At 56.4% G+C, this 27,959-nt stretch overlaps 1 protein-coding gene across 9 annotated transcripts in view; it reads right to left on the bottom strand.

Moving 5' to 3' along the window:
• The window catches only part of LRP8 (LDL receptor related protein 8), a 78,254-nt gene extending 52,973 nt beyond the window's left edge, over window positions 1–25,281 (bottom strand). For 4 of the 9 annotated variants that reach the window (XM_078073128.1, XM_078073130.1, XM_078073131.1 and 1 more), the window contains exons 1-2: window positions 25,055–25,279; window positions 24,169–24,288 (exon numbers count right to left, since the gene is read on the bottom strand). In XM_078073128.1, coding sequence (XP_077929254.1) covers window positions 24,169–24,288; window positions 25,055–25,178 — 244 coding nt within the window. In that variant the 5' untranslated portion in view covers window positions 25,179–25,279. Of the gene's footprint in view, window positions 1–24,168; window positions 24,289–25,054 lie in introns of all 9 variants that reach the window. The other 5 variants (XM_078073126.1, XM_078073127.1, XM_078073129.1 and 2 more) reach the window with 3 other exon arrangements.
• Between the last annotated feature and the right edge of the window lie 2,678 nt (window positions 25,282–27,959).

Genomic DNA, 27,959 nt, shown 5'->3' with positions numbered 1-27,959 from the left:
ATCACTTCCTTTGAGAGATGAGGCAGCAAAACCCTTGAAAGAATGTCCTAAGGTCAGAGGGCTTGAGCAGGACCAGAACCCAACCATTTTATCCCTAATGTTCTACAAGGAAATCGAGGGAGGTGAGGTTGTTGTGTGGCCTCAGACAGCCATCCCCCCTTGCTGAGTCTCAGTGCCCCAGCTGAACACAAGGACACTGAACTTGGGGGTCTCAGCCCTCACCAGCACCTCCCCTCTCTGCGCGCGGGGACTGATGGCAGGGCAGAGGGCACAGCTGGACCTCCAAGAAGGGGTGATTTCGGCTGGCAGCAGTGGGGGCTGGGGAAGCCCACCCTGAGAAATCTTGTTTGATCCAGAAGTAAAAGGTAGATTCTAAAAGCAGATGGAGAAGGAGGTTTCTTTTTTGGCTTCTTGGTGCATTTGGAAGGAAATGGGGTCCACTCTCTGAAGCCCTTCAACATCCCAGGGGTCGAGTCTAGCGGGAAGGGGGAATGTGCAAGCCACAACCCTGCCCAGCAGCTTCCTGGGGGACATGGCCCCTGGGTCCCCAAGCTCCCTCATCACAATGCCCACCTCGGGCTGCTGATATCCCGTTCAGCTTTAGCTGGCGGGCGGCCTGAGGCTGCACCAACAGCAGGTCACTCGGTGTCCCGGAACCAGCGGTGTGACTATGGGTGAGTTACTTAACCTCCGAGCCTCAGTTCCCTCACCTATGAAATGCGGCTAACAATAACTACACCCCCTGGGGGGCACACATCATGGGACACTGTAGATGCTGAAATTATATGGTGAACAGTACAGGCCACAACGGCAACAGAGCTCTTGTCAATGATTGTCTTGTTTCTTGCCATCTCCTCCACTGATTTTCCTGCTGGGACTTTGGAGGAGAGCTTGGGTTGCCTTCCTGCTGGAAGGGGCAAGTAGACAAGGGGCTTGGTTCAGACGGGAGAACATTCTGGGTCCCCTGAGGTGCTGGGAGGTGGCCAGTGCAGATGGAGCAATGGGGAGTGGGGGGGCGGTTAGGCTCAGAAGGAACCAACAAGGACTATAGGCAGAACATACCTGGAAGTCAGGCCCTAGAAGCCGTGTGGTCCGATCCTTACACTTCGTAACTGGGGAAACTGAGGCCAGAGCAGGCCTAGGCTACCTGGCGATCACACTCCCAAGGCAGCCTCAGCGGCTCAGAGAGTCATAAAATAGCCTTAGAATCACCAAATAGAATCTTCAATTCCAGGAGAGGACCTTAGAATCTTAACACACACAATCTAAAAGTACTTAAACTCAAATGACCCCATATTAGGACCGTGGGTACACAGAATCTGTCCAACAGAGAGAATCTTAAACTCCCAGACAGAGAGCAGAACCCTAGAAGGTTCTAATCCAGGTGCCAGGAGTGGCAAAGGCCTGCCCCTTCCCCCAGCCCGTACAGGAATCCTCTGTTCCCAGCGCTGACATATGGCCATTCTGCCCTCTTGAATGCTCTCAGCGACAGGGGATTCAGTCAGCTGTGCCGGCTGGAGGCTGGACGCGTTCCTTCCTCTTGAACAGAGAGGGAAATAAGTTCTCAACAGGAGATCCCCACTTTGTACAAATGGGTTTTTCACCCCTCCTTGTTCTTTGGCTCTGGTCGGAAAGATTCCTAGGGAAGTGGAAAGGAGCCAAGAGCTGCCACAAAATGACTTTAACCACCAGACAGGCTGGTAATGTGTTTCGGTGGGAAAAAAGGAAGGAGAGGGGCGATTAATTCCAACTTGCTATGTGATAAAGGAAATTAAGGCATAATACCGAGAAGGCAGCAATTCTATTAACCTGTACGGAATACCAATTACTTCAGTCTTCTCAAAATTGCTAGAAAAAAAGAGAAAACCCCAAAAGAGAATGTGATTGTGGCCCAGGGCTCATCTGGATTAGGCTGTTTGTTTGCCCTGGCACCCTAATGATGGGAATGAAGGAAAATTCCTCGTTTCCTGGGAGACGGCTGTGCCAGAGTTGGGGAGGAAAGGCAGGCCCACGCGTTGCCACTGGACCGCTTGGCAAAAAGCTCAGGGCAGAGGGGGTCCCCAGGCGCCCTTCGGGGAGAGCTCGGTGCAAGGGCCCCCAGGGCCTCCCCGTGTCCATCACACACCCTTAGTCCTGTGTCCTGGGAGGGACCAAGGGAGGGTCTGATGACCCCCCACTCTAACTGGAAACTCTTAGATCTCTGCTGCTAGAAGCCAAAAGAATCAAGCAGGGGGCCTACTGTGTACCAGGTGTCCTGCTAGCTGCTGGCAAGCCCTGCAGTTTGGTAAGACCTTCGGAGTTGGCCATGTCTCGGGGTGCTGGTCCTGCAGAGCTGGGGCTCAGGGCTCTGGCTGAGACCACCCACCTATCTGAGGCCAGCCATGGGGCACGCAGTGTGGGCAGAGTTAACAGCCATGGGCCACAGCTCAGTGCCTCCAGCCAGGGGCCCAGCAGGACAGCTGTGAGGCCTCTGGGCCAGGTCTGGGCAGAAGGAGACAGACAGGGCTATGGGAGGCAAGTGGAGAGATGGAGTGGGACAGGTGGCCAGCAGATCCTTACATCCCAGTGGCGCCCTGGCCCAGACCTTGGCCGCCTCTGCCACTTCTCAAAACCCCTCACCCTGAGGTTCTGAGCCAGCACAGTATCCCCAACAAGACAGGTCCCAACACAGCCTGAGTGGAAGGGAAGCCACTTCTGGAATAGTCTGTGTTCTGAGCATGCCCATGGCCCCGGGATTTCCACCCACCTCTGCCTTTTCTTCAAGTAGACAGTTTTTCCGAGCACAGAGGTTTGGCAGATGCAGGTCTGCTGCCCACTACAGGCCCCTTCCCACCAGGAGCAGGTTAAGGAACTGGGGCTCAAATCCTAGCTTGCCCCCACCCCCGAGTAGCTGGGTGACCACCGGCAGGTTACTTGACCTCTCAGAGCCTGCGTCTTCCTCATCTAAAATTGTGATGGTGAATCCTGACTTGCAGGGTAGTTGGTTGTGAGATACGTCTGTCAGTTGACATAGGGCCTGGCACTTAGAAGACATTCAGAATATTCTAATATTTCAGAAAATGGAAATATTAGAAAATGTTCAGTGATGGAACTTCCAACTTTTCTCAGCTGCTCCCCCACTCCCAGGCTTTGTACACAGTAGGCCCTCAGGAAGTTCTTGTTACAGTTATTAAGGGGCATCAGGAGGCCTGGCCTCTGTCATCCTGGGCCTCCTGGTTCTTCCTCACTTGGTTTTTCCACGTGTAAGTAGAAAGGCTGGTCCTTGGAGAGCTGCCTAGGGGAGGGCAGCTGGAAGGTGCTCCATTGCCCCTTTCTGGGTGAATGATGAGCCTGTCCGAGGTTGAGCCCACGGGAGGCTGGGAGGCCAGGGGGTCACACAGGCACATCTTCCTCATTCTTTGGAAGTTCCCCCACTCTACCGTGGAGTCTTCTTCCACGTCCCCATGTGGGATCCAAGGCCTCTTTCGGTCACAGACTCGTCACGCTGTATTGTTGTCACTCGACTATCTTTCCCCACCAGACTCGCAACTCACTGGAGGCAGGATAGGTCTACATGGTGAGCACCAAGGGGACACTTAGGGAATGTGTGCGGGATGAACGAGTGAGTGAATGAGCACGTGCAATCTCGAGGCTCGGTCTTTTCTATCTATGTGGAATTTACAGGCCAAGAATCAAACCATATTCACCATACAGATTCTGCATACGCAGTCAAGACAATAATCATTAAACCTTTGCTTTAAAAGTCCTTCATTCTTGCATAATGACCTAGGGCTTCAGGGGATCCCAAGTTCTCTCCAGTTGGTTGGCACACCTACATCCTTACCCTGGCTACAAAAAACTCCTTTGTGTCCACTTTCTCCCTTTCTGAAGACACAGAGCCGGGGGCCAGGAGGCCTGGGTTCTGGTCGCAGCCGAAGGGCCGTGCAGCCTTGAGCAAGCCACTCACCCTCCCCGGGCCTTCGTGTCACCACCTGTTGGGTAAGCGGTGAGTCCCACTGCTCTCTGAGCCCCGTTCTTGCTCTAGTTCATTGTTATGGGCCACATGTGGGAGGCTGGAGCTGGAGGACAGTGCTAGCACCCAGGCAGATGGTTCTGGGGAAAGGTTCACAATTTGCAAGGCTAGGGAGGGCACCGGCCTCCATCCAGGACACCGCCTCCTGGTCTTCTCCTCAGGGAACCCTGGGGACATGTGGCCCTCATCTTAGTGTGATGGCCACTGCTGGTCCAGACCCTCATCTCTCCACGGCACCTTGGGGCTTACAAAGCTCTTTGCATACACCTCCTCATTTAGTTCTTACAACCACCCTGTGAGGCTCAGAGAGGAACAGGCTGGGCCAAGGCCAAACAGCTTTCTATCTGCCCAGTAGTCCGCCCTGACGCCACCACCCGAGGCCAGCCCAGTGGCTAGCCGCCTCCTCCACAAAATGGGAAGAACACAGGGTCTGCGGTGAGAGTCCTGACCTTGCCCTGCCCTGCCGAGCAACCCTGAAATGGGGTCGGTACTCTCTCGGGAACATCTCCGAGTCACCATGAAAATTAGACAGCATAAAAGATGCCAAAGGCAAGAAAATGCTGGCCGGCGCAGCGGAAAGAACACAGCACAGGGAGTCCCAGAGCCTGAGCTCCAGTCCTGGCCCCTCCACTTTGGCTCTGTGCTTGGGCAGGCCTGGGTTTCCCCATCTGTCAAACGGGGGACAAGAATCCCAAGCCGCCCGCCCCCTGCAGGCCATGTGCATACTTGCCAGAGCCACACTTAGCCCACCTGTGCATGCCGCCCCCGCCCCTGCCTGGGTCTGTGATCACCACCTCAGCCAGGAGGGGTGGAGAGGTTGCCCCCTCTCGGCACACAGCCCAGCTTGACTTGCTGCCCCCTAGCAGCGAGGCCCGAAGTGTGCTCAGACAGGCGTGCAGACCCTCCGGGGCTTGCGCACAGAATGTGTCCTTGCATGTGAGCACATGTGCATACAGAAAGACACACACCGCCCACCTGCACACTCAGATGCGCGCCGCATACCAAACACACTCAGACACGCGTGCCACGCTGTGCACATGCCACAGCACCCGGCCGACACAGCCACGCACGCACAGGGGGCTTCAGAGGACATTCACACGCTACAGACAAATATGCATAGATTTTCCTGCTTCTCTTGTGACAGCCAGATGGGATTCTCCCAGAGGGCTACCATTTAATGCTCTAATTAATTAAAAAAAATTCTAGGTACCCAGAGCCTGGGTTTGTTCCAAATGTCTCAGGCATGGCACAGCTCAAAGCCAAGGAGGGAAGCAGGTCCAAGGGGGAGGGGCTCCCACCAAACTCAGGAGACACGGTACCCTTACCTGGAGGACTGATACCTAGCCTGGCAAGGGAGGCCGGGCTCAGGAGCCATCTGCTCAGATGTGGGCCTGGCCCTGGTTCCAAGAGTGCCCCATGACCCAGGACAGGGACAGACCCCTTCACGGCATCCCTGGCAGGGCTGTCCAGCCTCAGTAGACCAGGAGCTTGGTCCCTGTGGAGGCCACTGGGCTCCTGTCAAACTGCACTGCAGTTCTGGGGCTCACATCCAGATCTACACTCACTCTTTAGGGACCCCACTGTGTGACTTCAGGGCACTATGGGAGGACGCAAAGCGCAGAGCCACCGCAGTTTGGGGTGTGAGATGGATGAGATGGAAAGATGATAGGCGGGTCCGCAGGGACTTGCAATGCTCCCTGCCCTCCCGCTTACGTGCCTCCAGGGAGGGGGAGCTCACCACATCTCCCAGCAGCCTGCTCTGATTGGCCCAGAGTCCGTCCTCTCCGGGGTTTCCCGGTGAGCCCCGGCTCTTCTCTGGGCCACAGGGCCCAGGTAGGTCAGGCTGGCGGGGATCGTGCAGCACTCATCCCCAGGCCTTTCCTCTGACTTTCCCAGGGGCACGTGCTTTGCTGCTGAGTGTTTGGGAAAACGCAGCAATAAATTTACCGCCTCACTTATGAGTAATTTGCTGTCAGGAGCTCTGCGTAAGCAGAGGACTGAATTAACGAGGCTTAATTAACATTAATGTTGTGACAGATCTCAACCCTACTCGGAAATCCCCCATCCTTGCAGCCCAGGCCCTTGCCTGCCGCTTCGGGGTTCCTGTGGGAGGTGACAGGCCCACGGAGGGCTCTGGGAGCTGCTGACGGATGTGATGGGGGTGGGGGGCTGCCTCTTTCCTAGGATTAGGAGGGATTTGGGATCTGGGGGCTGGAGGCTTGCAGGAGATCAGCACGGGAAGCCAGGAGCCTCTGCAATTCCAATTCCAAAGGAGCTTTCGGGTTAAGTCCTTCATCCCCGCCTGGTGCAGGGGCAAACACATGGACCTCAGAGTCTTAGCGGCCCAGGCTCGAACCTGCCACTCACATGCTGAGTCACCCCACCCCTCTATGCCTCGCCATCCCCGTTAGCAGAGGGACAGGGGTGTCAGGGGATTCACGAGGTCACACAAAGAGAACAGAGATGTTCTGGGATCTTCATTTCTGCTCCTGAGTGATGACTGGGTCCTGTGGTCATCACCTCCTCTAATAGGCTTCCACGGTCCTTTGAGGAATGGACTGCTGTTACCACCCCCCCCCCCCCATTGTACAGATGAAGGACTCGAGGCGACCACAACTACCCACTACACTCTCTGGAGAGCCAGTGGGGATCCAGAGAGCCGTGGTGAGGGGAAAGCTCAGGAAGTAGGGCCATGCTGGGGTGGCCACAAGGCCTGGCAGTAATGTTTGTGGAATCAATCTATGAATGATGGAGAAAGGGGAGAAGTGTGTCCCCCAGAGGGGCCCGGGAACCTGTTTCTCAACTGCTATGACTTATTAAGCTGCCCCCCATGTGCCCAGCTGTGACAGGCTCTGGGGAAGAGAGAAATGCAGTGAAAGGTGCATGTCCTGCTCTCAGGATTGGTACCACCGTCTACTCTTGGCTTTCCCCCAGGGCACCCAGCTGAGGTCTGGCACAAGGTGGATGCACCATAATTTATCATTAATGATTGCCATTATTAATATTAGCGGGGAGGATAATTCTGACCAGGACCAACTTTAGGGAGCAGCAAGAGGCCCAGCTCCCACCCAGCTACCTGACAGCTCGGGCCCTAGTCATTACCCCACACACGTCTCAGGGCACTGACCAGGATGGGCCATGGTAAGATCCTTGGGCTCCAGCCTGGTCTCCAGGTGAGGATGGGCTCTGGGCCTCAGGTTCCCAGGTCTCTCCTGAAGGACTGCCCAGTTGAAGTCTTAGTGTCAAGGATCTGCCTGGGAATAGTGTGGGGAGGAAGGCAGGGGCAGAGGCTGGGACAGGGGTCTACCTGGGATCTACCTCTAGAGTGTAATCCCCACCCGTCCTCAGCCCTGCCAAGCCCCACATACCCCCAAACTCTGCCACAGCACCCTGCCCCTGGAGGCTTTCCTGGCCCATCCAGCCACCCCTTACCTCCTGACTCGGACATCAGCTGTGATTACTGATAACCCAGAGATAAATGCAGTGGAGACCCAGCCCTGTCAGATGCCATGGAGGATCGAGGTGGGCTTGGGGGTGTCTCTGGTCTACAAGACTGCTCTAAGGCAGCAGGATCAGCAAGGGGCTCTGTATAGCCCTGTAATAGGCCTAGGACCCATGGGGCCTCTCAGCATAGAATCTGAAAGAACTTTGTTTCTGGAAATAGAAAGAGCTACCATATGAGGAAGTGAGGTCTCCTCCACCCCAGGAGGTGTGCAAGCAGAGGATCCACTCATTCATTCAACAGGCATTCACTGGACCCCTTCCTTTGTGCTGAGCCCTGCCTGGGGCACGGGGGGTGCTAGAAAAGACAGCATGAAACCCAACCGTGCCTGGAGAAACCCACACTCTAAATAAAGGGATGCTGAAGGTCCTAAACCAAACCTGGAGCAGGCCTGCCCACCACCCGTCAGAGCCTAGAGAAAAATCAAGAGGCCTTGGGAAACCTCTGGGAAGCTCAAAGAGGGGGTGAGTTCTGGCCCTGCAGACGTGAGACTGGGCCCCACCTGCTCTGAGCGCCCCCCCATGGCCCCATGATCCCAAGGGCCTCCAGGTGCCCATGCCCTCTTCTCCTCATCGACCTTGACCACAGCTCAGCCCCAGGCACGCCCCCAGCACCTGCCCAGCCCACACCCAGTGAGGCCTGGGTAAGTGGTATTCTTTGGGGGAGGGCCCTGCTGACACAGGGTATGGAAAAGGGAGGAGTGGCCATCTGTGCTTGGGCAGGGGCAAAGGCATGGCCATTCCTAGGCAGGTGATGGGCTCACCCCTTGCCCATTTTCCTGCCCAGCAGCATCCATGCCCCTCTACCACCGCAGTTCCTGGGGAGCTGGCTCCAAGGAAGCCCAGCAGCCAGACCACCAGCTGCTGCCCCCTCCCCATGCAAACCCTGGCCGCAAAGCACCCTCCCCCCACCCCAGCTCTGCCCGCCTGCGGTGACAGCCTCTTGGCACCAGCTCTCCCCTTCCCTCCATCTGTCAGGAATTGGTGCAGACAGACTGTGAGAACCATAAGAGGAAGTAGCGGCTCTGTTTGGACCCCTCCCCTCCCCCTGCCTCCCCAGCGCTCTCTCCCTACCCCCCTTCCCCACCTCCGTCCTTTCGTTTCCCCCCTCCTCCCTGTCTCTTCCTTTCCCTTCCATCTGTCTCCATCTTTTCCTACTGATGAAGACATTGACGAAGTGTGAATGGGGAGGGAAGAGGGCCATCCAGCCAGTGACCCCCACTTACTTGTCACCACCACACACCATGGCTCCAGCTCGGCCACCCATTTGCTTTCATCCCTCCATCCTGTAGGCCTCTGGGCTCAGTGTCTCCCTCCGTGCAACCGGTGCAGTAAATCCTGCCAGGCCCACCTCCCAGGGGATACCAGGAGCCCCGAGGCAACACATGGGAAGGGCCTTGTAAACTGTAGAAACTTGTGTCCTCAGCTCCTTCCTATTTAATGTGGGAACACTCCTCTTGGGAGTAGCAAGGCCAGAATGAGACATAAACAAACAGAAAAATGCCTTGAAGAATATAAATGGCAGCAGGAAGGCAAGGCAGGGTCATCAAGGTAATGATCCTCACCATATTACTGTGAGGGGAGCAGGGAAGAGCTGGGGAGACCGAGGCCCAGAGACAACAGTCACAAAGCTGTGTTAGAGGCAGGATCAGAACAATGGCCAGGCGCCCCGGCCCTGTCCATACTGGCACCCCGGCCAGGATGCTCCTAGCTCCTCCACACCTTCCAAAGGGGCTCTGTGTCTCCTTGAAATCTCCAGAATGTGGGGAAGGATCAGCTTTTTCCTTATTCTCAAGTGAGCCCTGCCCAAGTGGGGCAGCAGAACCCACAAGTACGGGCACAGTCCCACCGCAGACCTGGAGGGAGTTTGCAGGATGCAGGGAGGCTAGGACTTTCAGCTGGAAAACCAGGACAGTTGTGAGCACACTGGGACGAGCTGGTCACGCTGGGTGGGAGTAGGCACTTGGCAACACCAAACTGCTGGGCAAATGTGGGCGTGGGCATTTCCCCTGAAAAGAGAGCAAACCCTGTGCTCACTCCTGCCCCGTGTGGCTTGGCCCACGGCCCCAGAAACCAGATGGAAAGGAAGTTCTTGTCTCGCCGAAGTTTCAGGGCCCTGCAGGGCCCTGTCTGACCCCAGACACAGCACAGATAAGCCCAAGGGAAAGGGGAAGTGTCTTGGGAACCTCCACCCCTTTCACAGCCAAGGTAACACGAGGTTCCGAGAAGGCATGCCGATCATTCGAGGTCACACATTGGGTTAGTCGGCCAACATTCAGAAGACAGGGCCTACTTTCTGTCTACAGATCCTCTCCAGGTCCTGGCAGGGCACGGGCACAGAGAGGCCTTCACCGAACGCTGGAGCTTGGACTCAAAGGATCCATACCAGGCACTTCCCTGGGACTCACAGAAACACCCCGGCCTGGCCTGTGCAGCGTGAGGAGTGGAAACAGGGTGGGAGGGGCACTGGGCACATGCAGAGCCAGACAGAGCCCCCCTGCCCCGGCTTCCTCCCTTCCTCCCCTCCTCAGGCCCTGGGCCCCAACCCCTGAGGCCTGTGGTCTGGTGTGAACCAGACTCTTCAGCGGACCACCCCAGTCCAGAGTGGCAAGGACAGAGAGAAACACAGGGACGGACAGCCCAGAGGAGGCCCGGACCCACCTGGAGCTGGAGGGAAAAGCTCCCTGGAAATGGTGACTCTTGAGATAAAGAACTATTGGACAAGCAGAGGAAGAACCTTCCAAGCACAGGGAACCACATGTAAGAGTATGCTGCCCCTGTGACATTACTCCTCGTTTTGGGTCCTGCTAGAGAATACAGTCAAGGTGTTTGGGGGGGGGCAAGTAGGTGGTGAGGTCTGGGGCTGGAGAGATGCTAGGTGCATGTTAGGTCTTGAAGGGCCCTGAATGTCAGTCAAGCAAACTCGATCGTCTGAGTGGTAGATGTCTCTGTAGGATGCTGAGCAAGGACAGGACAAAGTTCTGCATGCTTGACAGCATTTGGCTGCAGAGCACAGAACAGACTGGAGGGGAAGAATAGAGATGAGGTTGGCACTGCTACAGTGGTCCACGGAGGCCACAGTGGGATAGGGAAAGGGTCTGGATTGGCAGGTGGCAGGGGAGGAATCTAAGGACTTAGCAACCCCTACAAGTGAGGGAGACGGGTAGCGACGACTCTCAGGTTCCTAACCAGGGCCGGAGCGGTGCCCATGCTATGCTGTGAACTGGTCTCAGGGGCAGAAGAGGCCCATCCACAGCCCCGAGTGCTTATGTGCTGGGCCGCAGGTCACTGTAGGGTCTGGGAACTGCTGCCCTGCTAACTGCAAGACCAAGATGTCTGCAGAGCTGTCACTTGACCTCTAGGCATGGCACATCTGTCTTCACTCTGCACTTTGCTGGGAAGCAGGTCACAGTTACAGGAGGCGGCTTATAGAGACTGAGAGTGTGCAGCCTGCCAGGCCCCAAGCAGCAGTGGCCCAAGAGGGGACTGGGCCTTACCCAAGGCCTCATAGGATGTCAGTGTCATAGCTGGGAAGGGATGCTGAGCAGATTTGGGGGGTGAAAGTGGGAGGCAGTCTCTCTGAGCAGGGGCCCCAGAAACAGAGCGGGTCACAGGACGCAGGCCTGGTCTTCCTGAAAAGGAAGATAGCTTTTCTAACAGAAAGAGCTATCTAGGAACAGAAGAAGCCCTCTGGTCAATTACTGAGCTCCCTGTCCCTGGAGGTATTCAAGCAGAAGTTGGACATCACCTACTTCAACCTGCAAGGCTGCATTGGGATGGGGTGGGAAGGCTCCTTTGGCCAAACGAGGCTGCAGCTCCAGCCCCAGGAGCCACAGCTCACTCATTCATTCACTGAACACATATCCACCAAGGCCTGCTCTGTGCCGTGCTGGGGACAGCGGGCACCAGAAGGGGGTGGAGCAGAACCAGAGAAACCTCCTCTCTCAACCTTCCCCACCCCCATCTGGAGCAGGGGCTGGTGAGCTGGGCAGGGGACAGAAGATGGAGGCCCTGGCTGCCCGCACCCCACGTCACAGGCCTGCATCCTCCCCTCTAACGGACCCAGCACCCTCATCTTCCTGGGCACATCTGGAGCACGGGAACAAGGGCTGGGCAGGGTCGGACACAATGCAGCCTCCTCCTGCGCCCCACCCCTCCCAGAGGTCCCTGAGGCTCTGGACTCATTTCCTAATGAAGTCCCTGGAAGAACTCTTCCTAATTAAACTAGGACAGTAAGTTCTGGCCTGGGGCCACAGGGAAGAAGCAGGGACAAAGGAGCCTTTTTGGGGGGCTCCCTGACTCCTCCCATTCCACGTGGCAGGGCAGCAGCCTGGGCCAGGAGGGGATTCCTGAAGGACCAACGGGAGATGGAGGCTCAGAGAAGGAGGTCAACACAAACCTAGCAAATCCTGAACGGAACACTGACCATGGCCAGGCACTGCTCTTTGTGCTCTTCCTAAGTTATCTCACACGGTCCTCCAACCGCCTTGTCGGGGAGGTATTGATGCCTCCATTTCACAAATGAAACAAGGGCTCAGAGAGGTGAAGTAACTTGCCTAAGGCCCCCCAGCAAGGAAGAGGTGAAGTATGGACTTGCCCGCAGGCCACCTGGCTCAAGGCTCTGCTGTCATCCGTGTCATAGGGGAGCCTCTCACAGATGACGCAATGCTCGCAGGGGCGGTCAGAGGTAGGAGGGCCTGAGGGGTCTTCACCTCTGTGGCTCCCCCCTATCTGCACAGCCAGGAAAGGTCTGGAGTCAGGCCCGGACCTAGCCAGGGAATCTGAATTTCAAAAGCTGCCCAAAGGGACTCAAACTCCAGATCCAGCCCTAACTCCCTCCCAGCACAGATGGGGAGACTGAGGCCCAGGGAGGGCAGAGACCTCCCCCCATCACTCAGCAAGTCGGTGACAAGGAGAGGCCGCCTGGTTCCTAGTGTGGTGGCACTGAGAGCCTGGGGGGACTGGCTCTCAATAGGGTTCAGTTAAGCAACAGAGCCCTCTGCTCCCAGCATAGAATCTGCAAGTGTGGGGGAGACAAAAGGCCAGGGAGGGGGAGGGCGAGGGGCTGGGAGAGGAAGCAGCAAAGCACAGGGGCTGCAACCACACAGGCTGGCAGACCTCTGTGCCCTGGTGCGGCCCAGTTCCTGGCTCTGTGGGACCCATGAGGCCTCAGGCACAGTGCAAAGGTCAGGAATTACTACTCACTGCACGGAAGTCTGAGGTTCAGCTTTTAGGGACTGGTCCCAGGGCCCCAACTAGGATGTGGAAGAACTACAGGTGAAACCCAGGTCTGGGGGGCTCGGGGGGCGGGGGGCGGGCGGCACGCTTATTCCTGCACCCTTGAGAAGTAGGCAGTTGTGGAAGGCAGGGGCCGGGGACATGAGGCTATCACCCATGCCACGGTTACAAAGTCGGCTCTGCCTAGTTCACGGGCATTCAAGAATCAGCCCAGTCAGACTCAGCAAGAAAATAAACCGGCAGAAACCCCCAAGGGGATGTAGGGTCTGCTGAAGTTGGCTCTGGCTTTGTGTATATGGCTTAGGCCACACGCCTGTGGGAGAGGTTGGATTTCACAGGCCCTGCTCTGGAATTCCTGGCCTCAGGGAGCAGGGGCAGCTCCCGTACCCCGCACGCCTTGGGCCTGGCCATGGTAGACTCCAGCTCCTGTGAACACTCTGGCTCTGAAGGGAAAACAGAAGATACCCAGAGAACTGGGTCTGAGAGGGATGCCCTACTCCCAGTGAGCAGAGACCCCAAGAGAGGCAGGGACCTGCTACGGTCACTCGGCAAAATGGAAGCTGGGACGGGGCAGAAGTAGGCCCATCATCTGGGTCGTGGGGTTTATATCGACCTCAGCCCTCTGGGGGGGGGGTGTTGCAGGGATGCAGGGCTGCAGGTTGGGGCTTAGGGGGGAGAGGCTGCTGTGGCGGGGCAGGGGGCAGGCTGGGAACAGAGGCTGCTGGCCCCTCTCCAGCTACAAAGAACTCCCTGCCACAAACACCCAGTGGGGGGCTTTGGCTTTGGCTGGGCTCGGCTGCCTTGGTGGGAGTGGGAGGAAGAACGTCACCTTGACCCTGCAGCTTTCGTGTGTCCAGAACAGTCACCTGCCTCCTGATACACCCCCGGTCGTGGAGCACACACACCCCACGCACACACACGTGTGCTGGTGCACATGGCTAAGAGAGGCCTCAGCCTGGGGTCCAGGAAGTAGAAGACGGAAGGCCGAGCGCTGGCCTGAATGTCCCTGGCTTCATGCCACCAGGAAAGCCCACCCTTGGCCTCCAGCTATTCACTCCAGCAGCTTAACCTGGCCCTCATGGGGCCTTCCTGCCTCTCATCGGCTGCCAGCTCTCTGATGTGAACCTGGACTCGTTGGCAGAGTAGGGCCCTTTCTGGATAACTAACGTGCCAGGCCCCCAGGCCGGCAGCGAACCAGTTCTCCTTGGCCTCTTGTGCTCAGCCAGCACCCCCAGGCCGCCCGGGAAGCAGTCACCTGGGGCCCCCAAAGCAGACGGGAGCAGAGTGAGAGGACTCTTACAGACCCTCCCAGGCCGTGAAGCTGCCTGGCCAGCCTGACTGGCCAGTTGACCTACATCTCTCCTGCTGCCATTTGAGTAGCTGCCCCTCTTGCGTCCTTGGTGGAGGAGAAGGGAAGCTGCTGACAGTCCCTTCGGCTGGGCCGTTCCCTGCACAGGCATCACAGGCTCGGGAAGGGGAACAGGGAAGCTCATTTTCAGGGCCAGGTTCTGGGCAGAATATCAGCCTGCACACGTCTGAGAGGTGGGCTTATTATCCCCACTTCACAGACCAAGGATCTAAAGCTCAAGAGTATAAGACCAGGAACCCCAGCTAGTCATGGGGCTGGGGAGCCTGTTTCTGTCCATTATTCCAGTGCATCCAACCCAATCATGGGTGCAGGAAGAAGGCAGAAGGGAAAGTGGCCCAAGGAACCTGAGCCTTGGGGCTGAGCTCTGGAAGTAGGTCCTAAAAAAATCCAGCTACCCTCCATCTGCCTACCCAGAATCCACCCACCGAGCCAGCTACACTTCCACTAACCCTTATCAGACAGTAAGGAGCTCGAGGGCCATAGGTCCCCCACTCCCAGGCCACAACTGGCCCTGAGCCAACGCCAGGGAGAAGAAGTCTGCTCAGAGTGCTCGTTACAGTGCAGGAGGAGCAAGGACCAATGGGTAAAAGGGAAATAAAGTTCAGAGAGGGAGAGACATTTGCCCAGGGTCACTCAGCAAGTTACAGACCGGAGACAGAACAACTATTACAATGCTACAGGGATGGATTCTACAAATATCTGCAGAAGAATGAAGACTGGTTTTGTTCCCTTTTGTTTTCTTTGGTGGGGGTGAGGAGTCCTTGGGGCCAGAACACAGTTGTCCTTTCTCCTTGCTTTGCTTTGTGTGGCCTGGATCTGGCTACTTTGTCTGCCCTGTGGGGCCAAGATGAGGGGGCCCTGTGCTCAAGGAAGAGGGAGGTCCTACGGGCTGCCTGCCTGGTGGGAAGAGCCGTGGGGAGTTAGGGGTATGGTAGTGAGGTGGGGAAGCATCACCCTGAGAGAGCAATATGGCAAGGATGAAAATGGACATGCTCAGCAGTATCTTTCTTAGGAATCCATCCTAAGAACGAATGTACGAAGGTATATAGTTCGAGGATGCATATCCCAACACTGTGTAGAGCAGGAGGAAAAAACAGAAGCAACTAAACACATGTCCATCAATAGGGGACTGTGTCGTTTAAGTTATGGAAGATTCCTGCAATGGATGACTCTCTAGCCCTTGAAAACGATGATGGGACGCTGCTGTAATTGACAAAGAAAGCCATGTTTGGCATGGGGAGAAAACAATTAGCATTAACACGCCTCATTTTGTTAAAAGAAAAAAAATACATGTGCTCATGCACACCAGCTCACATGCAGAGAAACACCTCTGGGAGGAGATGCCGCTTCCACAATGGTAGAGCCGAGGGGGGATGGTACCTTCCTCTTTTTGCTTTTCTGTATTGCTGGTGTTTTTCTTAAAATTCCAGGTATAAAATTACTTTTACATAATCAAAGTTATTTCTTTTTTTATTTTTTTTAAGATTTTATTTATTTATTTGAGAGAGAGAGCACGCACAAGTGGTGGGGGAGGGGCAGAGGCAGAGGGAGAAGCAGACTCCCCGCTGAGCAGGGAGCCCGACAAGGGGGCTCCATCCCAGAACTCTGAGATCATGACCTGAGCCGAAGGCAGGCGCTTAACCGACTGAGCCACCCAGGTGCCCCCATAATCAAAGTTATTTCCATTGGAAAAATAAAATCAATTGAGGTGGGTTTCAGCTTCAGCACTGCCAGCAACTAGCTGTGTGGCCCTTGGGCCTTCCGTAAGCTTCAGTTTCCTCATCAGGAAAATGGGGATGATAATTAACTCCTGCACCATCTTCTTCCAAGGATAGCCATGAGGCACAAACTAAAAAAGGCCATACTGTGTGGTTCTCATAGGCTGAGAGGACTGGCGCTGAAATTGTCTCCATAGCAGCTGGGATAAAGTTCCTTGTGGCACCTCACGGCCAGTGACCAGGGGATCTTGGCCGCACGACCACTCCCATGGACCTAGACTGGCAGTCCCCCAGAGAGGCTTTGGGCTGTCTGTCCTGCCATGTTCCGAGGGGCAGGTGTGTGGAGGACGTGAGGGATCTTGGGAACCAGGAGCCTCACGGCCCTGCCTCTCTGGGTGAGTCTTGCAGTCACCAGAGGGCATTCGGAGGGGCCTGATGGTATGCTGAGTCCTGCGCCCCTAAAGCGGCCAGCTTGTAGGCGTCTAGGCTGGGCCCTGCCAGGGACACAGAGGTCAGACCAGGTACAGCAGACAGGGAGCTCACAGCCAGGGCCCCTTCCTGAACGCCACTCAAGCTATGGGGCGATTCCTGGGGTCTCGTGGGAGGAACTGGACAAGCACGGCCGGGGGTTAAAACTACTGCTCAGGGCCCCAGCTCATGCTTGAGGGCACCCAGGGGCCAGAGCTGCTCAGGGGCCGGCAAGAGGGCTGCTTGGGGTGCTTGGAGAGGAAGCAAGGCCCCTCGGGTCACTCTCGCTGTTGTGACCAGGGTGTGTAAGCGCCTCTCACTTCCTTTCACTTGTGACAGACTGTGGCCCAACAGGCGTAGCCCAGTCCTGTCACTGACCAGCCGGGCGACCCGGAGCAAGTGACCTCACCTCTTTCCTTTGTGAAGTGCCCCAGTGATCCTTCCCTGTCCTGGCTGAGGAGGTCTTGCCTGAGAAAGTCCTCGGCGGCAAGCACACTCACTAACTCCTATTATAATGAACATCAGGATTTTATTTTATTTTATTTATTTTATTTTTCAAGATTTTATTTATTTATTTGAGAGAGAGAGAATGAGAGAGAGCACATGAGAGGGGGGAGGGTCAGAGAGAGAAGCAGACTCCCCGCCGAGCAGGGAGCCCGAAGCGGGACTCGATCCAGGGACTCCAGGATCATGACCTGAGCCGAAGGCAGTCGCTTAACCAACTGAGCCACCCAGGCGCCCTGAACATGAGGATTTTAGAGGAGTCCCCAGCAATCCAGGGGCAGGCAGGGCCTAGTGTGGGAGCCCCAAGCCCCTTCCTGTGCAGGAGCCTGTGCCCAGCCCTCATCCTGACAACACCTTGTTCCCTGATCCAGCAGGAAGAGAGAGGGCAGGGGTGGCAGGGGAGAGGGGAGAGCGTACTGTCCCAACTCAGTCTAGCCCAGGGACTGAGGACACTCTGCTTCTGAGGATGGGTACCTGATGAATATGGGGCCGATTTCTGGACACCAGGGCCTTGGTTGCAGCTTTCTGAAGCCTGATCTGGAAAAGCCCCCAAGTTTACAGGGTGAGCACGGGGAAGCCCACATGCACATGCAAGGAGGCAGCCCGGGCCCTGTGTGGCTGCCAATAAGCCTCTGGAGCTCCGGGTTTCAAGGGACGCAGCTCACAAGACGGAGCCTGACTAAGGTCCCTACAGGATATGCAGCTCCCTTCTTGGGCCTCAAGGGCCCCCCATATGACCAATATCAGCTTCTCACCCTCAAAAGTGGTTTTCCTCAGTCATGTTTATTCATTCACATGCCATTCCTCAAACACCTCCTCTGTGACAGGCCTTGTGGTTCACTGCAAATTGCTCAGACACTCCCCCAACAACCTGGGGTTCCTATGATGGGCTATGACATGGGTGCACAAAGCCATGGGCATCTGGTCTCCGAAGAGGTTAGAAAGCTAGGGAAGGCTCCATGGAGGTGGCAATGAGCTAGGTGTTGAAGGATGGGTAGTAATCAGTAAGTGCAAAGACCCAGAATCAGGGACACACATGGGAGGTTCAGAGAAATGAAGACCACACCTTGGTGGTCTCAGTGGATGGTCCTGATGACTCGGGCTCTTGAACTTTCCTGGAGGAAGCATCCTTCTACTCCTAGAGCGACTCACCTATATCAGCAACAATTTGCCAGGTCCTCAGTTTCCCTATCTGTATTGGTGGAACAGTAATCCTCACCTCATAGGCAATGGCCAAGAGAGGCCTTGGAAATTGTGGAGGGTCATACCCATGGAAGGTTGCACATAGGGCACCTTATGTTGGTCCTCCACAGGGTCCGCAGAGAGGAGAATCCTTCCCAGGCCAGAAACCTGTAGCCCGGGGAGGTACTGCTGGACATCGCTGCCACTTACCCATTTTCTCTATATCCTTTGAGCCCCAGGCCCTCTGACCCCAACAGAGTAGACGAGTGCTCAGAGAGGAAGAGTCTGAGGAAGAGTCCAGGCTCCAGAACAAACAGAGTTGAATCAAATCCTGGCTCTACCACTTAAGCCTCAGACATTGCCAAGTCACTTCTCTGTGAGCCTCAGTTTCATCATCTTTAAAATGGGAATAATAAGAAAACAGCTCTCCCAGGGTTGTGAGTAGCAAAGCTAATGAATGCAAATTTGCAACGCGGTGCCAGGCATGGGTTAAGTAGCCGATATCTGTTATGAGTCATTCCCTCCAGGGAACTACTTCTTTTAGAATCCCCAGTGCCCAGGGGGATTTGGCTGGGTTGGCAGAGCAGACCATGTGGAGGAGGATCTGAGACTGAGGGAAGCCCAAGGACAAGTTGTGGGAGCTCAGGGAACAGGGAGCTGGAGGACAAGGGGTCAGGGAAGGCAATCGGAGGGAGGGGGGCATCTCCACCAGGCCGTCAAAGACTGGGTGATCGGATATGCAAGATCTGTGGGGCCCCAGGTCTGGCTTCCTAGGGACAGAGCTGGCCCAGGGCTCTGACTACTAACCCTGGGGCCAGAAGAGCTTCTACTTGGTTACATCCCTTGAGGTCCACACACTCTCCTGCTCCTTACCCTCGCCCCAGGCGGGCATCTCTCTGCTTCACCTGCTGCCGCTATTTCCCCAAAGAGGGAAAAGCTGTCAAGCCAGCTGCCTGCTGATACCTAGGGAGGATGGGGCCAACCCACCCTAAGGCCTATCGCACTCGGGATCCCTGCAGGCCTGAGAAAGCCAAGGAGCTCATGGAGCAGAACTCTGTCCCAGGAGCGCCCGTGGGAAGACCCATGGGAGAGTCTTCAAGAGTCTACAGCAAACACTCGCAAGGCGTGCAGGCGCCAGTCCCGGGGGGCCAGCCCTGGACCTAGAAGAGAGGGAAGCCTGGGGCCTGCTGGGCAGAGCCCTGGGGGCTGTAGGGCTTCCTTCCCTTCCCAGGCACAGCCACACCAGCCAGACAGGACAGAAACCAGCCTCGGGACCAACACAGGGCCTGAGGGAAGCCATCCTCTGTCTCTCTCAGGGCCCCAGGCCACTCATCCACTGAGACCAGTTAGGCCTGTTTGATTCATTTCTTCTCTCAGCCCCTCCCTGGGCACCTCTCTGCCACTTCCAGGTCCCTCTGAATGGCCTTGGGACCATATCCACCATGGCTGGGCAACCAGCTGCCAGGACCTTCAGACATCTGGCTAAGCAAATGGGGTCAAGGGAAGCAGGGGGCTCTTGGGTGGCCTGCAGAGGCCCCCCCCCCCCCCCCGACAATCAGGTACCTAGAGACCTCAGTGAAGCTCCTCCCTCCGAGAGCAATCACACTTATTACCATTCATTGAATACCTGCGGCTCACCAGGCACATTATTTCCTTTAATCCTCATAGTATCTTTGGGAGGGAGAGACTATTATCGCCCCAAAGACCTATCAACAAAAGGTCACAGCTGGGAGAGAAAACCTTGTGTGTCTATTCAGGGCCCCACTGAGTTATGATTTCAACAAAGCTCCCTAAGTCCCTTCTCTCTCTCAACTCCTGTATCTTGGCCCTGGGGATAGAGGGTAGCAGGGAGGGCTTCCTAGAGGAGGTGACACCTGCACTGAATCTCCTAAGATGGCAATAAGAAGGTTGCCAGCGGAGGGAACAGAAGGAGTGTCCTAGGCAGATGGAGTGACACGTGCAAAGGCCTGCAGGTGTGAAGCAGTAGGAAGGCCAGAGTGAGACAGAAGCTACAGTTCGGTGTTTCAGGCTCAGAGGAAGAGGCTGGAGGGGAGTGGCAATAGGAGCCGGTCACAGAGTGCCAAATGCAGAGAAGTCTAAGTTGCCTTTATCCCGTGGGTATGTGGGAGGCTCAGGAAGACTCTGAATGGTGGAGTTGCCTGGTCAGATAGGAAATCACAGTTCAGAGAGGAGTAATACTGTGGTCCCACGCCTCCATCCAAAAAGGAGATGAGGCTGGGCCTGGGGTCAGGAGTGTGAGAACGGGGGCTGAGGCCAGGCAGCACTCTGAAGGCCAGATGCCGGCTGCAAGCCCCAGCTGGGAGCTGTGGCCGAGCTTTAATATTTACAAGGCTGCTTCCCAGCAAGCCTCGGTGCTCCTGCAGCCCGGCGTTGCCCAGCTAATGAACTCTCGGCCATGGGAGACTGTGCTGTGCCCACTCTGTATTAAACCTGGTATGGAGGGCTGATGGGGGCTGGGAGAACAAGGGCAACCTAAAGAAGCCTGAACAAGGTGGAGGAATTTGAGCACAAAACCAGTCTACCTGTATCCCCAGCCTGGCCATAAAGAGAAGCACGGAGTTCTTTCCAGAGCTGGGGGGGGGGGGGGGTGGCGTGGGGGCATGGGGGGAGGCTTGATGTCATCTCAAGAGGGAGAAATGGAGGTCTGCAAGGACTTGCTGGAGACGGCACAGGTACCATAGTTGGGCGCCCGCGTTCACACCCCAGCAATTTCACTTAAAAATCATATACCCTTAGGCTAGTTACTAAACTGCTCTGTCCCTTTGTAAAATGGTGCTAATGCGGGTATTTCAGAGACCTGCTCCATTTTACAGAAGCCAGGAGCTCGGGTGACGCGGGTAGAATCTGAGTACGCCTGGGCCAATGCAATTACTCAGTAAGTGTTCGTTGTTGTTGTTACTCTGGGAGCAAAGGGCTGGCCAGAGACCAGAACCCTGTCTCTGCCCCCCAGACACTAAGGAGCAACAGGAAACAGGCCAAGGCGCCAACTGGCCTACGTGACCAGGTCCACAGCCGGGGATCCCACCCCACTTTGCCTGGCTGGGCTGCCCTTAGGCTTCCTTGAGCCTGGCCCTCAGGCTTCCAACCTTTTCCTCCACTTTGAAGGTCTTTTGAACCTGGAACTGAAGCCCCACAAGCATTTCACTTCCCCATCCTCCCACCTCTATCGGTGTCTCCAGTAAGTGCCAAGTCCCACCCACTGTGGATAAAGATTAGGGCTTAACGGCCCTTCGTTTGAGTTCTTGCTCCAACCCTGGGGACCTATGTGACTTTGGGGGGAGTCATTTCACCTCTGTGAACTCCTGTTTCCCACTCCATAATACGGGGACCGCACCAACTATTTTTAAATAGTAAGCCTTGTGGGAATGATATTAGTTATCATCTTTCAAGGCCTGGCTGGCTTAGCTGTCTCCTCCTTCAGGAAGTCTTCCTTGGCTTCCTCAACATAAAAACCTCCTCCCTCTAGCCTCCATCAGCATTTGGTATTCTTAGGCTGCATTCTGGCCCCTTTGGGAGCTTGCACTCATTTTGCCTCACCCAGACTTCACTTACAAATTGCAGTGCCCATTTTGCAGGCCCAGAGAGGTACAGAGGTGGGTGGTTCAGGCTCTCTCATAGGGTAGAAGGGTTGGAGTGCCAAAGGAGGGTATCAGATATAAGGCAGAGAGGCTGCTCAGGGAGGAGACAACAGACTTGAGGAGAGGGTAGTTCAAGGAAATGCAGTTTGGGCAGGCAGCCCAGCATGGGGCGGGGGTGGGGGGGAGGGAGCTCCCCACATGGGGAAGGAGGGGATGATGAAAGACCACTTTCAAACACATAGCCCAACATAGCCACCCAAAACCCCCACCCGCATTCTTCAAGATTTCTCTTTGTGGCTCCTGGGCTCATCCATTCCCTTCTCTTCACCAACCCTGTCTGAAGACTTCCCACACATACAACCTATCATGGAGGGACAGCTGCCCCATTTGACAGATGAGGAAACCAGCTCAGAAAAATTAAGCCATGTAGGACTGGTACGAACCAGAGCTCCCACCCTTTCCACTCCAAGCCCTCAACCTCATTTGCTTTTGTTCACTAACTCTGCGCCTGTGACTCTAGCCCTCCATCTCAGAAGGAAAGCAGGAGCCCCGATTGGCCATGAGAGCTCCCCTGGTCCCATCAGGGGTCACCCGGACACCCACTACTTCATTCCTCCATGGAGGGCTCACATGGAGATGAGAAGCAACAGGCCCGACATGCAGAGCATGGCTTTCTAGCTCCTGGATCACGCTCTTGGGTCCTTCCACGTCACACTCCCCACTGTCTGTGTCTAAGAGACATGTGGACATCCTGACCAAGTTCTGTCACTGTCAGCTGTGTGACCTTGGGCAAATCACCCAACGTCTCTGAGACAGCATCCCTACCTACAAACGGGGATGACAAGAAAAAACCCTCACAAGACTGTTGTTATACAGAGCCAGGGAGATAAGCTGAAACCAACCCAGAATTGCAGTTTCTATTTCCCCACCTATCCTCAGCACTCCCGCTGTAAGAGGATCACAGAACAACTCCCAGGGGTGAGACTCGCTATAATATTTTACCCCAGCACTGCCATTTTCATCATTGCAACAGCACCGGGAAATCAATGATGAGGTTATGATTAGGCTTCTACTTAGCAGGTCAATAACTGTGCAGCAAGTAGCTTAATCTCTCAGCGCCTCAGTTTCTTTATCCTGTGAAATCGGCCTGCTGAGAAGAGTGGAGGAGTTTATGTGAGAGAAGTGCTCACCGCGGGACTGGCACACGGCAAACAGCACGTGTGAGTGGCGTTGACTTCCAATGACATTACTAGAACTGGTCCTCAAAAACAAGCCAAGAATCATGAGCCCAAGTGGTCAGGTGAGTAAATGAAGACAGGAGGGGAAGATGCGCCCAAGACACAGAGCCAACTCTGGACTGCATCTGAGAATGAATCCGGAGGCTGACTGGCAAGCCCATAGACAACCTCAAGGACTCAACAATGCCTGTCCAGGTGTCCCTCTACCCCTCCTGCCACTGTGTGGTGCTGTGGATCTGTCCACCTGTTGCCCTCCTGCAGACCCGGGGCTCCCTGGCCTGTGGGGTGGGCTCCTTCTCCAAAGTACCCCAGGCCTGGCACTGAGCAGGCACTCAATAACCATGAGTACGACCACCCACGTCTGTTTCTAAAGTGTCCTGTTTTTCTGTTCCTGGAGCTACACTCCTTCACAGCAACTGCCTACTCACTCACTTCTGCCCCCACAAACATCTGAAACCACAAGCTCCGCAAGAAAGAACTTGCAAAGCTGTAGGGCCCGGGTGTACAAGCGGCACCACACTAGGCAAAGGAGGCCTGCCACGTGCACACCGTCACCAACTGAGGGCTCATGTGCAGCCTCGGAATCCTTGGGCCCTCTCCAGGAAGCAAACTCTTTCTCCTGGACCCCTGCTTCCTGGTCTGCCCCATGACTCATGCCCGCGCCGGGCCAGCAGGAGAGCGTGGTCCGCTCACCAGGGTGGCACAAAAAACTACACGGTGACTAGGCAGAAAAGCAGAGGGAGCCAGCCAGCGCCCGGGCCTCACAGGCACTTACTTCCCTGGAGAAGCGCGCGGGGGTGTGGCCGGGGCGGGGCCGGGGCCGGGTCCTTATATGCCTGGCGCCCGAAAACTGCACACCCGCCCGCTCCACGATTGGCCGCTCTGGCCACGGGGGCCTATGGGGTGGTCCTCGCTTGGCCAATCAGGGGCCCCGGGGAGCCCATTCATTCACAAAAAAAAAAAAAAAACAACCCAGCAAGGCGAGGCCCGGAATTGCCTAGAACTTTGAAACACCGGCGCGTTCCGTGGGGCCGACGCAGGAGTCCAGGAGGGCTAAACGCAGGAAGCTAGACGCTTGCAGGGACGATTGCGTCCCTGCCCACAGTTCCGGCCCGGCAACCCGGGCGTACCGCGCCCTCCGCCTGGGCCACACCAGCCCCGGGCTCCGCCCCGGACCCCAATAGGACACGCTGGCCGCCCAGCTCACGCTGGGTCGCTAAGAGCCACCCAACCCTGAGGAAGAAGGCGCCAGGGCAGCTTCCCGGCAGTGAGGTCCAAGCAGGTGGCCGGCACCGCCCCCCTCCCCGCCCGTTCCCTTCTTCCCCAGCCGGCCACTCACGGCAGTCGTCCTCGTCGCTGTTGTCCGAGCAGTCGTCGTCCTCGTCGCATCTCCACACGGAGGGGATGCAGCGCTCATTCCGGCACCGGAATTGGTCCTCTTCGCACTCTTTGACCGGCCCTGCTCGCGGGAGAGAGGGGCGTGAGCCGGAGCCGCGGACAATGCAGTCCTGGCCGCGGGGGGGGCTCTACTGGGGTGAAGGAAAGGAGGCGATGATGGAGCCAACGACCTCGGCGGCCTCGGGCGCCCTCGATCCGGAAGGAGGGCAGAATGGTAATGGGATGGCGGGCTGCTCCGTGGCACTAGAGGCCAGACACCGTCGGTGTCACACCACTTGGGTACACCCCCATTTAGAACACTCACCCGCACTCACGGCCCATAGAGATCTACGCAGACGCAGCCCCACAAGGAGCCCCCGAACACGCCGCGACACACGCACTGGGCGCTGCGGGCATAACCCCCTCGCACGCAGCCCCTCTTTCTCCGCCGCGCGCAGGGGTTGCCGGAAACGCATTGTCAGGCGGGGAAGTCGCCCGGTTCAGCTCACCGCCGCCGCGGAGCGCGCGTGTCAAATAAACCCCGCTGACGCAGCCCACCCGAAACCATCAATGACCACCCCCCACCCACCCCTCACAAAGTTCCCGGCCCGCCTGGCCCTCACTGGGCCCATCCCCCAGGAGCAGGTGCCAGAAGGCAGAGCCAACGACACCGGGAGCCGTGGGGGCGGGGGTCGAGGGCAAATTAAAGGAGAGCTGGGTCCCGAGAAGCCTATCCCACCCAGGCCCGGGCTCGGGGACCCCAGCGCACCCCGCAACCCGGTCGCCGGGCCGCGCTTTGTTGGAGGCTCCGGCGGCGCAGAGCCGGGCGGGGGACCAGCCTCACGCACCTTGGCCGCCGCGCTGTGGATCCGCCGCCGCCGCCGCCGCCGCGAGATGTTGGAGCCGCAACAGCAGCAGCAGCAGCAGCAGCGGCGCCAGCGGCCGGAGCGCGCCCCGCTCGGGGCGGCCCATGGCGGGCCCCGGGCTCCGGCCGCCGCGCCCCGCGCACCCCGTGCGGCTGCCGCCGCCGCGCCTCAGCCCGCCGAGTCCTTGCCGCGGCGCCGGGGCTGCCGCTGCCCCCGCCGCCGCCGCCACCGCTGCCGCCCGCCCCGGCTCCTCGGCTGCATTTCAAGCAGGTTCCGTGACGCTCGGCGGCGGGGCGGGCTCAGGCTGGGCGCGCGGCCCCGGCCCTGGGCGGCCGCCGCCGGCGCGCGCGCCCCCTCCCGCCGCCGCCTCCGCCCCCACGCTCCTCCCGCCGCTGCCGCCTCTCCCTCCTCCCTCTTGTCCTTGGTCCACTCCTCCCTCAGCTGGCGCGCGGTGACCCAGCGGAGGACCCGCTTGCGGGCTGGGCGCTGCAGATGCTGAGATGAGCCGGGCGAGGTCCCTGCCCCAGAGGTAGCAGACAGGCCAGGGGAAGCAGCACTGGGTGCCTGGAGGAGGTGACAGGCTGATAGAAGGCTGAGGGGTGCGTAGGAGTAAACCTGGGTGGGAGGGGAGATGTTCCCTGGTGCACAGGTCTGCGCGATGTGCACATGGGGCAGAGGTGGTGGTGGTGGATAAGGGTCAGCATACCGGGACGTGTGAGATCAGGTAGAAGCTCGGGGAGCTGCACTGGACCTCTGCACCCCTCATCCGCTACCACCCAGATACAATGCATGCGTGTAGCTGGTTAATGTGCCCATGTGCCTCTGTGCATGTTACATGGTCACGTGACCGTGGCTGAGGATGTGAGGCAGGTGGCTCGGGCCTGGCACACAGACTTTATACATTCATCCTCGTCAGCATTCTCCATCAGGCAAAGGGGCGATCAGGGGCACCTGCAGGACAACACCTAGTCTTTGCTGTGATAGAGAAGGGAGGGCTGGGGGGGCTCCACAAAAAGGATGTGTTATCCCTGCCTATAGGGAACGCACACCCAGGACCTCTGTCTACTCTTTGTATAAAGGAGAAGTCCCCTTCTCTGGAAGGTCACAGGCCCACCTCGCCCATGGCAGGGCGTGGGGAGCAGACTGGGGACTAGATTTTCCCTGCCTGCTGGTAAGTGAGGCTGATCCGGCACAACCTTCTTTGGAGAATGAGGTTCGAGGGCATCGGCCACTAAAAGAGACAGACTCGCAGGTGTCTGGGCCCAGTGTAGGTCTACCCTCCCATCTCCTCCTGCCACTTTACCTCCATGGCAGAGGGGCAGAAGGAGTTTTGGGAGCTGTTAGTCCCAAGCCTGGAAGCCACTGTCTATCAGCAGCCCTGTTACTGAGCCCTATTCCTTCCCACAAAGGGCAGCCCCTTGGCAATGGCTGTGGCCACCTCATAGGAGAGGGGTGCAGACCCCAGAGAGCCCAGTAGGCATTCGTGCCATAAGCCCTTCTAGCCTTTGTTCATTCAGTCATTTAACAAGTATATATAACAGCCCTGCTCTGTGCCAACCCTTCCTGGGCCTAGGGGTGCCAAGGTGAATCAGACAAGGTACCAGTCCTGGTGAAGTCCCTGACTGGTGGGAAGACAGACCATCCACACACAGGCAATGAACTACATGCACGCTTTCAACAAAAACTTATGGAGCACCTACTTCATGGCCAGCATTATCTGAGGCCGAGGGATACAGTGTAGAAATATAGGAGGTCCCTCTTTGTTCTCCTGCAGCTTACAACTTACTTGGGAGAGACAGACACAAAAGGAAGAAAACAAATAGATAATTTCAGATCACCATAACTGCTATGAGAAAAAATAAAACAGGGTGATATGAGCTTAAGGTTAACCTTAACAGGTTATTTCCCATCACTGGTTCAGTTTCTTCATCTAAAAAAACTGGTTCCCAGCTCTGGTTCAGTTTCTTCATCTAAAACGGGAATGATGACAGAACTCATCTCACAGGGCAGTGAGGATTATAGTAGATGAGATTACATCTGTGCACCATGAAGCATACAGTTGGTACATAATAACTTAGTTATGTTCTATTATTCAAACAGAATTCCCTGTTCAAAAACCCCTGGTGACTTCCCAACACTCAAAGAATAAAGATTGAGTGCAGGCGTTCATTGACCTCCCCTTCCAAAGAGGGACCTTTGCTCATATGGTCTCCTGCAGATCCAGTTGCCAAGATGGGCAACTCCTCGTTTCTCAACAGCCCCTCATCAGAGGTTCTCCAGGCTCCTCTCAGTCCCCAGCCAATGTGGGCCACTTCCCTCTCTCCCTAGTCAGCCTGTGACCTCCCTGAGGACAGGAAGCCACTGTCCTGCATTTCTGGGTCTCTGTCATGGGACACATTTGACCAATATTTGTTTCTGCCTTCCTGAAGGTTCTGTACCCCTGGGAGGACTATGTCATCCTTATTTTCAGAGGATAAGTACAAGGCCTGGCACATAACAAGCATTAGATAAATGATGACTAAATACTGGAAAAAGTTAAAAGGTAAACCATATCAAGTAATAATAATAGCTACTTCTCACTGCACACTTGCTGGGGGTCAGGCACCAGCTAAGTGCTTTATTTTTTTTTTAAGGCTTTTATTTATTTGAGAGAGAGCAGAGAGCACAAGCAGGGAGTGTGGGGAGAGGGGCAGAGGGAGAGGGAGAAGCAGACTCCCCTCTGAGCAGGGAGCCTGAGATCACGACCTGAGCCAAAGGCAGAGGCTTAACGACTGAGCCATGCAGGCACCCCATCTAAGTGTTTTAAATGCTTTAACCCATTTAGTCCTTATGAGGCAGGTCATATGTTTATCCCATTTTACGGATGAGCACACTAAGGAATGGGGAG

The sequence above is a fragment of the Halichoerus grypus genome, chromosome 5, assembly GCF_964656455.1.
Source record: "Halichoerus grypus chromosome 5, mHalGry1.hap1.1, whole genome shotgun sequence".
NCBI classification, from domain to species: Eukaryota; Metazoa; Chordata; class Mammalia; order Carnivora; family Phocidae; genus Halichoerus; species Halichoerus grypus.
The sequence above is the reverse complement of the archived record's forward strand: the minus strand, read 5'-3'. Positions and strand labels throughout refer to the sequence as shown.